The sequence below is a fragment of the Rhipicephalus sanguineus genome, chromosome 2 (genome assembly GCF_013339695.2).
Source record: "Rhipicephalus sanguineus isolate Rsan-2018 chromosome 2, BIME_Rsan_1.4, whole genome shotgun sequence".
NCBI lineage: Eukaryota > Metazoa > Arthropoda > Arachnida > Ixodida > Ixodidae > Rhipicephalus > Rhipicephalus sanguineus.
In genome coordinates, this window is record NC_051177.1 from 7736125 (window position 1) to 7748759 (window position 12635).

At 46.3% G+C, this 12635-nt stretch overlaps 1 protein-coding gene across 1 annotated transcript in view; it reads left to right on the forward strand.

Annotated features, from left to right (window-relative positions):
- The window catches only part of LOC119381037 (Bardet-Biedl syndrome 7 protein homolog), a 793778-nt gene that overhangs the window by 611048 nt on the left and 170095 nt on the right, over positions 1 to 12635 (forward strand). The window contains exon 15 of the mRNA XM_049412187.1: positions 3318 to 3482. Within this exon, the coding sequence (XP_049268144.1) occupies positions 3318 to 3482 (165 nt within the window). The remainder of the gene's footprint in view (positions 1 to 3317; positions 3483 to 12635) is intronic.

Below are 12635 nucleotides of genomic sequence, written 5' to 3' on the forward strand. Positions count from 1 at the left end.
AAATGGCGACATGGCGAATTTTTGGCGATTTTCGGCATAGGTCTCCACTGAGTTATGCATATTAAGCTCAGTGTCTTCCCACCCAATGAGCGGCAACATTCTCTGTATTTTTCTTGGTTTTAGACCCACGAGTAGAATGCGCACATTACGCGTCATTCGGTATGTACGTCCTGCAACTCGTGTGAACTCCTCAATTCATCTAGATGCAGGAGGTACTGGAACGTCCCCCAGTGACATCCTAGCAAAATGTAAGTCAGAGTACTGCCTTGCGTACCGCAAGGTGGCGGTGTTTGACTATAAGTTAATGACTTTCCGTGCTTTCAGCTTCTCTATAGTTTCGCGTCTGAAGCGGCTAGACGACGAGTTCGCCGCGTGGTCCGACCTTTTTTTCCGCGAAAACTCCAACTGTTCTGAATAGCTTGGCGAGTTATTCACTGTTGCAGTGTTGCATTGCATATTCACTGTTGTTGCATTGAGCTCGTAAAGACTGTTTTGGAATAGCGAAGAGAGGCGGATACGCGGCTGTTTGTGCAATAAAAAATATTTATTCAGGCATTTTCCACTGTTCTCGGTAAGCGTGGGCAAAGAAAACAATTGCTATATAACATTTTACGTTGTCTACTTGTTCATTAATAACGCATCGGATTGACGCGTGTAGATATAAATGACTATAAGAAAGGGTCGGTGGCATCCGGTATCATATTAGTTCACACTGAATAGGCGTAAGACTCACTAATTATCGTTTCCTGTAAGAATTCTGTCGCGTTATCTTCAATAAACCTTTTAATTCTTTTAATTCGTATAAGGGTACATAAAGCTGTCTACAAACAACGCTTTCACGGTTTTCGCCCGAGGTTTACCACACTTTTACCTTTGAAACGAGCGGACAGGGATGGAAGGATATTGTCACGTGGTCGTGACGTCGACGAAGGCAGCAGTCAGCACGTCCGATATGAAACTCTTTATTAGGCCGAACTTGTGGCCGGGAAACTGAAACTCCAGCTACAGCAATAAACTGATAGCGGCGAACAGAGCGTCGACCGTCGATCAACTGACAAGCGGTCAAGTGCGCCGGCTTTTATACAGGCGCTATCGAACTTTCCAGCGATATCACTCGTGGCGGCGTTATCGCTCGATAATGCTGGAACAATCGCGTGCGGCGCGAAATCTTAACAAAACGATCTACTACAATCGAGAAGCTTCTCGAACACTGCTTCGCAGACAGCCTCGAGCGTTGATAACCGTCTTTGCTGGTCAAACCCAAAAACTTCAAAATAAAATAAGAAGTGGGCGTGGCATTGCCCCCCTCTGAAAAAGCATCGTCCCGATGCTTGTGAAAGGACAAAGAGAAAAAAAAAACAAGTGCATACATAAATAAATTACAATAACAAAGGAAAAAGTATAGTCCCCACGTTCGCTAACGCGCAAAAAACGGCTTAAGGCGCACGACATGGACGACTTCAGGTCGAGCGCGGCGTCGCTGGGAGTTCGTAATGCCGTCCGGGATGACCTCGTAGTCAAGAGCGCCGAGACGTCGAAGAACCTTGTATGGCCCGAAGTATCGCCGAAGAAGTTTTTCGCAAAGCCCACGTCGGCGTATCGGCGTCCAGACCCAAACACGGTCGCCGGGCTGGTATTCCACGAAGCGTCGTCGAAGATTGTAGCGACGGCTGTCGGTGTACTGCTGGGTCTTGATGCGCAGGTGGGCGAGCTGTCGAGCTTCTTCGGCACGTTGTAAGTAAGCGGCGGCGTCAAGGTTTTCTTCGTCGGTGACGTTCGGCAGCATGGCGTCGAGCGTCGTCGCCGGGCTCCTTCCGTAGACCAACTTGTACGGCGTCATCTGCGTTGTTTCTTGGACGGCCGTGTTGTAGGCGAAGGTCACGTACGGAAGGACGGCGTCCCACGTCTTCTGCTCAACGTCGACGTACATGGCCAGCATCTTAACGAAATCATAACAGCGAATCATGAGCGTTTCATTGATTCACCCTTGCACCACCACGCACATCTTGCGGCTAGTCGCAGAAACAGCACCATGCACTCCCATGGTGAAGCGGGCGATACGACTGGCATTGAGAAACGTCAATATAATTGAAGGGTCATGCATGGTACTGTATTCTACGGTGCTATACGTGAGTCGAAATTTTTGTTACTAGGTATGCCGCACACATCGAGAATGGCGACTTTTTTTGGCGAAATTTGTAACAGAATGGCGAGTTTTGGCGACTTTTTGCTCGTAGTTGGCGACATTTACTCGAAAGTCAGTGGCAACCCTGTCTGCAACTCACCTCAGCTGAAGGGCCGCATTCACGAAAATTTACTCCCGCAAGGGTTAGGGCAAAATTGAAGGTAGGAGCGCGGGAGGCGGGAACAGGTTTTAAAACTACCGTCATTTCACAGCAGATCTTTCCCATATCTCATATACGAGATCATTTCTGAAGGGGATTTGGCGGCAGGAGTCGAACAACACATCGATACCCTTTGTTGCAAAATAGTGCGGAACGGAGCAACTTGGAGCGCTCCAGACTCTGTCGAAGAAGAGGAAATCGAGGGGCATCGAGGGCACGTGCACGTGGCCGGTTACCATTATAATGAGCAGTGGCTCATTATAATGGTACTTTTTTACGACGGAGCACAAGTTACCGATAGAGCTTCACTGTAAAGAGAATGAGGGAGTGGCTCATTATAATGGCAGTTTTTTACGACGGAGCACAAGTTACCGATAGAGCTTCACGGTAAAGAGAATGAAGCGAGTGGCTCATTATAATGGTAGTTTTTTACGACGGAGTACAAGTTACCGATAGAGCTTCACTGTAAAGAGAATAAAGCGAGTGGCTCATTATAATGGTAGTTTTTTACAACGGAGTACAAGTTACCGATAGAGCTTCACTGTAAAGAGAATGAAGGCAGTGGCTCATAATAATGGTAGTTTTTTACGACGGAGGACAAGTTACCGATAGAGCTTCACTGTAAAGAGAATGGAGCGAGTGGCTCATTATAAAGGTAGTTTTTTACGACGGAGCACAAGTTACCGATAGAGCTTCACTGTAAAGAGAAGGAAGGGAGTGGCTCATTATAATGGTAGTTTTGTACGATGGAGTACAAGATACCGATAGAGCTTCACTGTAAAGAGAATGAAGGGAGTGTCTCAATATAATCGTAGGTTTGTACGACGGAGCACAAGCTACCGATAGAGGTTCACTGTAAAGAGAATGAAAAGAGTGGCTCATTATAATGGTACTTTTGTACCACGGAGCACAAGTTACCGATAGAGAGTAAGCGGCAAGCGTTGTGTTCCAGCAGAGCCTTCGTTCGTGCAGGCCAATGAACGTGCTGACGCTCCGCGGCTCATTCAGCGTGGCGGAGATGCATGCCTGGCTGGTGCTAAGCCTTCCAGAAGCGGCCGAGAAGCCGCCAGTGGCAGACTCGCCCACTCTTCGCTTCGTCTCCACCTTCCTTGGCACTTTGCTCGTGTGTTCTTACAGGTACGCTCAATCACAATGTTTAGCCATGATTCGTGTAAGCTGAACAGTGTTATGAAGGACGAGATAAAAGATGAGGAAGTTCTTATCGATTCTGCACCTCGTCACCAACTACTCCGGTTGTTTTTTTTTTTATGTTATGCGGAAATTTTCTGTTAGCACTGCAGTAGGACGTTCTGCAGGACATATACATTTATATTGGAGATTATCTCATCAAATGAAAAGTAGCACTCATAAATTATCAATTACAAGAAAATTACATGAAATGAATTAAGTAGCAAAATCATGTATAATGATAAGCCATTATTTCGATGTGGCTGAGCCACTAATTATACATTTTATTCGGAGTCCGAATTGATCAAGAGCTCCTGAATTTTATCGTTTGTCTCGTCGCGCGCGCATGTGTGGCACGCTGACTCGCCATGGCTGCACTGCTGAGACGCTGGCAGCGAGACGCGAACCAATGCTGATGTGGAAGGATGCGCCCCATCTGTTGTCGAAAATTTCACTACAAGTTGTATCTGTTTATACGTTCTTTCCATAGTCGGCGGGAGACGCCCGCATTATTTTTTTTTACAAGAGTGGTCTCGCGAGTTTCAGGTAGTGACTTGAAGAGGCAGAACGAGTGTACTTGGGATTGGCAGGGTTGTGCGTGTGTCGTTGCCTAAGTTATTTCGGGATCGGCAGTGAAAGTGTTAAGCTCTCGTCGTTGTACATCAAACGTAATGTCCATGGAAAACCTCCTGCATAAATGAAATATTGAGGAATTTTCTAAGCGATGCGTAAGGGTAGAGTTCGCAGACCCACACTTGAATCAAACACATGCACTAATACACTTTCCACACGCACTCGTACTCAAGGTAACTGCGAAAGTTACTACACGTTTCCGTTACCGGAATATTCATGCACACAACGTTGATTGGATGTCGTCACGTTTCAGGTCAGCGACCATGCCCACATTTCTGCCCTCACGTCCTTCCATGCAGGAACACTTCGCCTTTCAAGATGCACCCATGCACACTTGATCAATTTCGCAAGGAAATCTTGGCAAGACGGATAATCTGGCAAGACGTGCGTAACGAGACGGACTGTGACAAAGCGTGCGAATTATTTTTTATCCGCCATTACGAGCGCTTCTACAAGATCATTTAAACGAAATAAAGCAAGGAGACGATGAATTAATGACAGTGTTAAAATTGATAAAACAAAAGGATGCTCTCTTCAAACACTTCTTGTGCACAAGAAACACAGCAGGCCTAGCAGTGCTTAAAATTCCGGAATAAAGTTAATGGGTTTATAAGGCCAGCTAAAACACAGTACGTTGAGAAACTAGTTCCTGCCGAAATGATCATGCGAACTGTTGTCACCTGGAAAAAGCTAAATAGTTTACTGCGTGCAAACCAGCAGCCAGAAAATGTAGAGGAACGAACAGTAAAGAATGAGCCTATGGCGAACCGTCAGAGTGAGAGAAGACGACGAAGTTGCGCCTCAGCTTCTCCGCACGTTCGAGCCTAGCGCGAGAGAAGAGGCCCGCAAGAGCGACAGCGCCGGTGGTTGCAACACCCACTTTCGCTTGTAATAGGTCCATTTCTGCGATTGATCTCCCTTTCTATAGTCCCAGACTCTCTATTTCTACATGGTCTACTTTGAACTCGGGTACAAGTAGCGACTTTTTTCCTCTATTCTTTGAGCTTTTGTTTCCCGTGACTTCAGTAAACAGCCAGTCGGTTACTCACATCAATTTTAATACATTTGAAAAGGTGCTACGCGTGGTTTTTTCAAAACGAACAGATGAAAATGAAGAGCAAAGTGCTATGAACTTAAGCGATCTGATAAGGAAATCTCTAAATAAAGCTAAATTTACAGTAAATGTTTCTAAAAGAAAGTCTTCTGATACTTGGTCGAACTCAGATTGTTCACGGGATACAGGCTAAGAAAAGCTGCGTGGCGTAAACTGCTCTAAAACCAATGTCCTAAAAATTGGAGGGATTATAAGTATGCGGCGGCGGTTTTAAACGAACAGTCGCCACTGCAAAGGATTGTCATGATAACGAACGTTCTGAGTTTCTTTCAAAGCCTGGCAATAGGAAACTCCTTTTTATTTCCTTAAAGCCAAAAAAAGTAATTCCGTCACCAATTAAGATCGAATCAGTAGTCTCAACGCCAAGTGAGTTGCCTAGTTTCCTGGAAAATATTGCTTAAGGACTTAAAAGTCGCTTCACGGCTGATTGCTCATTCCACTCACGGTCCCCTGTCAAAAGTGACGACTTTGAAGAGGTGACACCTTCGGAACCAGCACAAGTAGTGAAGATCTTGCCCAATGCTGCGCCAGATCCGGATGGCATAACCGCACCGGTAATAAAAATTGTACATAAAGTGTCGCCCCAGGATTTACTTGCAATAGTTAACCACTCTATTAGAAATTCATGGATTCCGCCTGAGTGGAGAATGGCAAAAAAAGTTCCTTTGTTAAGAAAGCATGGAGCTCGATTCACTTCAGATAACATCAGGCCTATTTCGCTCACATCTAATCTGGTAAAACTAATCGAAAGAATCTTACACATTTGGATAGACAATTGGTTGAACCAAAACATGATCTTAAGCCCATGCCAAATTGAATTCAGGCGTGGCTGCTCCATTTGGTGTGCCTATGTTGACTTAGAAAGCAGGATACAATTAGCTCGTTCTAAGAAACCCTTTTCCGCTTTAGTCACTCTGAATATTACAAAAGCTTATGACAGCGTGGAATACGTTAAATTGTTAAATTCGCTAACGCGTGTACATTTACCACACTACTTCGTTGCATGCGTATATTCCTTTTTAGAAAACAGAGAATTCTATTGCTTTCAATCAGGTGTGTCTTCTTCAAGCTATAAACAAACTAGAGGCCTCCCCCAAGGCTCGGTATTGTCACCATTATTATTTAATTTATTACTGTGTACTATCCCTGTACAACATGACGTGCAGGTGTATGTATACGCTGACGACATTGCATTTTTTCAACAGCTGCAGATATACATACACTGTATCAAATTCTACAAATATATATGAACACTCTGGAAACGTGGCTTGAGGGCATTAATTTATCTTTGAACATCACGAAAAGTGCAATGATAGTTTTCCCACTAAGTATCCCAGCATAGGCGGAGAGTTTTCATTTTACCGGAGGGGGCGGGGGCCCGAATTTCTCTCTCTCCATATATATATATATATATACACACACACACACACACACACACACATATATATATATATATATATATATATATATATATATATATATATATATATATATATATATATATATATACATACATAGAGTAGGCTAACGCTATCACGCGGAAGCTTTAATTATATGCCAGTGAGTTCAATTCAAGATGGCCGAAAGTAATTCTGAGATGGTAGCAAATACCATTTGCTTACCACTACACCTTGTGCGAAGCTGCGGTTATGTATCTGGACGAGTAATGGAGTTGCTCATTGGTCGCCGAACTTTTATTAAAATTCTTTACTGATAAATCAAAACTGCGTACAATCTTTTCTCGGCACTTTTATAAGCAGGCATGTCGAAGAGTACCAATATGTAGGCAACCAAGAAATTACCCGTTTTTTTACTGGCGAGTAAGTTTGTGCGAAAGCGTTCACTGACTGACTGTGTCGGGATTGCTTTGTATTCTCAGCAGTGTTGGCGGTAACGCGTTAGAAGTACCGGCGTTACCGGTAACGCGTTACTTTTTTCGGTAACTTAGTAACGTACTCGTTACTATTTAGGAACTGTAACGGGTAACGTACTTACGTTAACATTTTTCGGTAACGTAAGGTGTCACGTTACTCGTTACTTTTTTTTTTCAATTATCCCGGAAGTATTACTCAAAATCCCTCGTCTCATAGGCGCCACTATTGCAGAGCTTGCCACGACGTTCTGTTGTCGCAGCGGTGTACTCATACCGGCCCGCCAGGCGTTAAGAATAGACTGTTGAGCGAGTTGGTAATTCATGATGAAAATATCGCGAAAAAACGTAGGACGAGACGAAGAAGGCTACAGCACATGTGCTAGCGCTGTAGCCTTCTTCGTCTCGTCCTACGCTTTTTCGCGCTATTTTCATTCATCAGGCGTTAAGAGTACCATCCAATGCGTCCTTCGAGTGCCTATTCAGTGTAGGTGTGGACGTATTCATTAAGAGAGAGGCAATCTGTCCGATGACAGCTTTGAAATGCAGCTGTTGCTTTATTTCTATAAGAAGCTGTAGTTATTAGAAAATTCTCCTTGCAATAATCTAGCGATAGTTATCAACTTTGTTTTCACTTTTGCTTCTTTCTATCGACAACTTCGAGTACACGTTTCTATAGTTACCCAATTTTTCAGCGAATGAGGCTGACCTTGAATACCTTCATATAAACGCTCGCAATTTTTGAGGCAAGTATACAGATTTTTAAACGGGAAAATGCATCTGTGCAAACCTTTTCTCCCCAAAACTAAGACGTTTAAACATTTCTTTATGACTATTCGATCATCTGTCTTGTTAGCAGAAGCGCACCGTCAGAATTACTGTAAATTTGTTGAGAGTTGTGGTGTTTTCTTTAGGGAGAGCGTTGATGATAAAATCTAATTTTGTGTTTAACGTCACACTGAGAAAATGGATTTACCATGTGCCACAGAGTTAGCAGCCGTCACATGTAACTGTACAGGCGACTTTAGGTCACTCCACTATTGCCACGCACTGGCGTTGCCGCGGAAGTGGGGGGGGGGGGGTGAGGTTCAACACTCCTCCTCCCCCCCCCCCCCCGAAATCTTTCAATTATCCATGTGTATATGTACAGGTACACATACAAACGCACGCACAACCAAACATAAAGTATGACTTAACGCCCCCCGCCCCACCCCCGAAAAATATTTATGGCTACGCTGCTGCTGCCGTGGTACGACACCTATGTGCGACCTATTCTCGTTAAATCGGTACATCGCGCAAAAAATTGTCGTTTGTGATAGAAGATTTGTGTGAATTATAATTATCAGCTTTGTAAAACTGTTATTTGGGGTTCCTAGAGTGGAAATGCGGTGAATAAATTTTCTGACCATAGAGTAACGGCAGAAGTAACGTCCGTTACTTTTGTAGGGTAACTGTAACGGTAACGTGTTACCTTTTACAGCGAAAGCTGTTATGAGATCATTTCACCGGCCGTTTTTGGCGCCGTAGTTGTCCGCCGCCGCCGCCGCCGGTGTCCGTAACCAGTATCGCTCGAAATAGAAAAAAAACTGAAATAAAAAAATTCCAGGATGGAACGAGGTTCGAACCTGGGCCCTCTGCGGGGGAGCCCAGTATTCAACCTCTGAGCCATGCCGGTGCTTGAAACTGCTTTGCAAAAAGGTCCTATACAGGCTTCATGTCGGGAAGGAACCACATTAGCATATGCAATATAGCGTGGTGAAAGAGTAAAATAAACACCAAGCGTCGCACAACGCGAATTCTGTAACCAGGCGTCACACAATGCGAATTGCGCAACGAGTAGGTTGTTGAATGCTCCCAACCCATTACAACCGCCTCCGCGATAATTCATCGTCATCAGGCACAGCATCAACAAAGTGCGCATAATGCCTTACATGCGTTTAGCAGGTACCACGGCTCTCCGTAGAATGACGAAAAATGACACAGTGCCTGCTGCCCTACTTCTCAAAAATTACAATGATTTATAGCGTAGTGGGTTCCTCGCAAGTGCACTTGTATTGGTTTCCAAGGAAGCCCATAAGCGCGTGATCCATTTCCTCGGGGTCTCAGTAAAATTACAATGATTTATAGCGTAGTGGGTTCCTCGCATGTGCACTTGTATTGGTTGCCAAGGAAGCCCATAAGCGCATGATCCATTTCCTCGGGGTCTCAGTAAAATTACAATGATTTAGAGCGTAGTGGGTTCCTCTCAAGTGTAGTTGTATTGGTTGCCAAGGAAGCCCATAAGCGCATGATCTATATCCTTGGGGTCTCAGTAAGTTCTTCGCCCTCCCCCCCCTGTCTCTCTCCCACGTCAACGTATGCTATACGCCTTGTGCACAGCCTATAGAGGCGCCACTGATAGCCACCTAGCGGGCGCCGGCGACAGTACGTGCGGGAAGCCGAGCAGACGACAGCGCTTTGCACAGCTTTGCTGTGGGGAGATGAATGAAGTTCGCGGCTGCTATTTCCCCTTCGTGCGGGTGCCAGACAACTAATTCTGCACTGGCAGCTGCAGGAAAGGCGCAGGCCTCTACGAAAGTGGACTTGTGCACGATGTTTGTCACGAACGAGCGCTGCACGTCGCCGATTTCGAAGGACGGTTCATGCACGACAGAGAGCGAGCATCGAAAAAACAAGTATAAAAAGGCGCCGGGAGCGTGCCCGCGCGCCTCTTACGCTCTCCGCAGAAGACGCCACCGACACAGCCAACGAACGCGAAAGATCGGGATATTCGAGAAAGCAAAGCCGAGCCAGCGGCGCCGTCTGATTCCGCACACGAATCGGTGAGAGAATCTCGCCCTTTCCCCAGATTTCGCTGTGCTACGCACAGACGAATCATACGCACCTTCCCGAACCCAGGCGCGAGCCGATACAGGCAATGCAAGCGCAGCAAGCGCGCGGGGGCCGAGTCAGTCAGTGACGAGTTAATCGGCGAAGAAGTTATGTCGTTCTAGTGATAGCATCGTTCGCTCGACCGCAGAAGACGTGTTGTTTGATGATCTAGTGCTGTGAGTTAAGTATCAAGAGATGACAGCGACAAGTTTTGAAGAGGGTCACCGAGAAGACAAGCGATGACCGACTGCGGAGAAGAACGAACGTCCGCGTGGAGTGAACCGTCATGCCGGTGAATATCAAAGGTGCGTCGCGCAGACCAGCGTAAGAAGATCCAGCTATGAGGTGCAGCTCGTGGGGAACATCCGCTTTGTTTTGTTTACAAAGGTGACGTCTCAATCACTTCTTGTTCTTTCTGAAGTCAACCATTGCTGCATTTCTGTTTCTGTAAATAATAAATATAGAACTTAGCTTGTAATATCGCGGTACATGTACCGCGCTAGTACAATCTAAGTTCATGGATGACCAACTCGCCCGAACTACAACACTTCTCAAATACAGAACGCTTGAGCGAAGTGCTCTGCACGGCGGTCGAACCGAACCAACGCATGCTCAGGCTGATAACTTTGGTCGTCTACCAGTGTCAACATGATCGAGTGCATCCAGCGAGCACCGATATGACAGAACGAAAGCATTAGAACAGGAAGCGACGTGTTAACCCGCACAATGACGAAGCGGCTCGTCTTTGGCAACGAACAGCGGCGATCCGTTGCTTCCGTCGCTCTTGCTCAGGAGTCCTTGCGGTAAGCGAGTAAAACCGTGTTCCGGGCGCGTTTTTGTAGGTGTTTGAGCACTCCACTCCACAGCGATTGTTATTCGACATTCCTTGAAGTTTCGGCCACCACACATACGACGAACGTTGCTTATTTCACTACGGAAACGTGAACAACGCGGAAACACACGTACAACGACGTAGGAAACCACGGCGGCCGTCTGCTTGCTTTCCCGAGAGCAATGATTGAGTTCGCCGCCTATGGCGCTTCCGTCGGCGTGCACTAGGCGTATACAGCATGACGGGAGAGGGAAATAGCGACCGGGCGTCACCCAATGCAAATTACATAACTAGTGGGCCGTTTAAAGCTTCCAACCCATTACAAAGGGCTGAGCCATAATTCTTGATCGTCATAAGTCGTCGCGTCAACAAAGTGCACATAATGCCTTACAGACGTGTAGCTGGTGGCTCGCTTCTCCGCAGAATGAAGAATAATGGCTTAGTAGGTGCTTCCCAACTTCACAGAAATTGTGATTTATGGCGTAGTGGGTATCTTTTTAGTGTACTTGTATTGTAGCCCCAAGAGAGCTAGCTTACAAGGGGCTCTAGAAACGCCACTCTTCCAGCTTTCGCTGTGACTGTGCTGCGGTTTCAGCGCAGGCCTGGCGTTTTTTTAAGAGGTAACGTAGGGTGGTAACGCGTTCCTTTTTTGTTAGCGTAAAGAGTAACGTATTTAGTTACCTTTTTTCGGTAACGCCTACAACACTGATTTTCAGTATCATTTTTGTGTTCTCAAAACCATTCACTACGGGGTTCAAGACAATTAGAGCGCAGCTCTTAGGCGTCCGTTCCTGCGTTGAGCGGCATCGCCGTTGGCGTCGGCGGTGTAACCGATAGCGCGAACGAGGACGAAAGAGATCGAACGCGGAGTCTGTCGATATCACGAGATACTGGCCTCTAACCTCGCTTTCTTCCTCTGTCGCTCGTGCGCATGCAGGGCTGGCACGTGCACAGCGGCTGGCTTCGCTTGTCGTAACGGGGCTGTGGGCGTTTCACTTGGTTCGCGACAGCTGCAATGCACAGAGTATATAGTGTGCGTAGCACTCGAGCGCTGGCAGTTTCTGTGGCAATATGAAACGAATGTTACATTGCTACAACTGCGGATAGTCAAAACTTCAAACACAGCTGGCGTTGCCCAAACACGAGGCTGCGCTCAGCGAATTAGGCAGTATCGTAATGGCCGGTGAATTTTTTAATTTGTCATAGCTTAAGATCGTCTCTTCACTGGTTCATCAGCACAACAAATCCGTTTGAGGAGCATTTTTCCACTGAATGTTTGACTTGTCACTGGTCCATGTGCCGAACTTTAAATGGCTGAAATGAAAAAGAATCGGGCATAAACAGCCTCCTGTGAAATAGCCGCCAGAGAGGACGACCCGGGGACCTAAGCTAAGCTCTTAAAAAGTACCCTGGGCCGGCGCCAGGGGGGGCTCTGCCCCCCCGTGAGGCAGTCCGGAGGGGGGGGGGGGGGCGCAAGCCCCCCAGCCCCCCCGTACTCTCCGCCTATGTGTCCCAGTGCAAATTTCGTTACTTTACCGACAAGATGTCATCCCGCAGGTGGAATCGGTCAAGTATTTAGGGGTGATCGATACCGAAAAACTAGATTGGGATGCGCATATACAAAATATGGCAGCTAAAGGAGCACGGGCGGTAGGGATGCTTCGTAGAGTCAGCAGTAAATGATCTGGTGTACGTCGTGATGTGCTCATTGTGATTTATTGTATGTATATACGCCCGATATAACCAACCATCGGAGAGCAAGCGGCAATAAAATATGTGGGA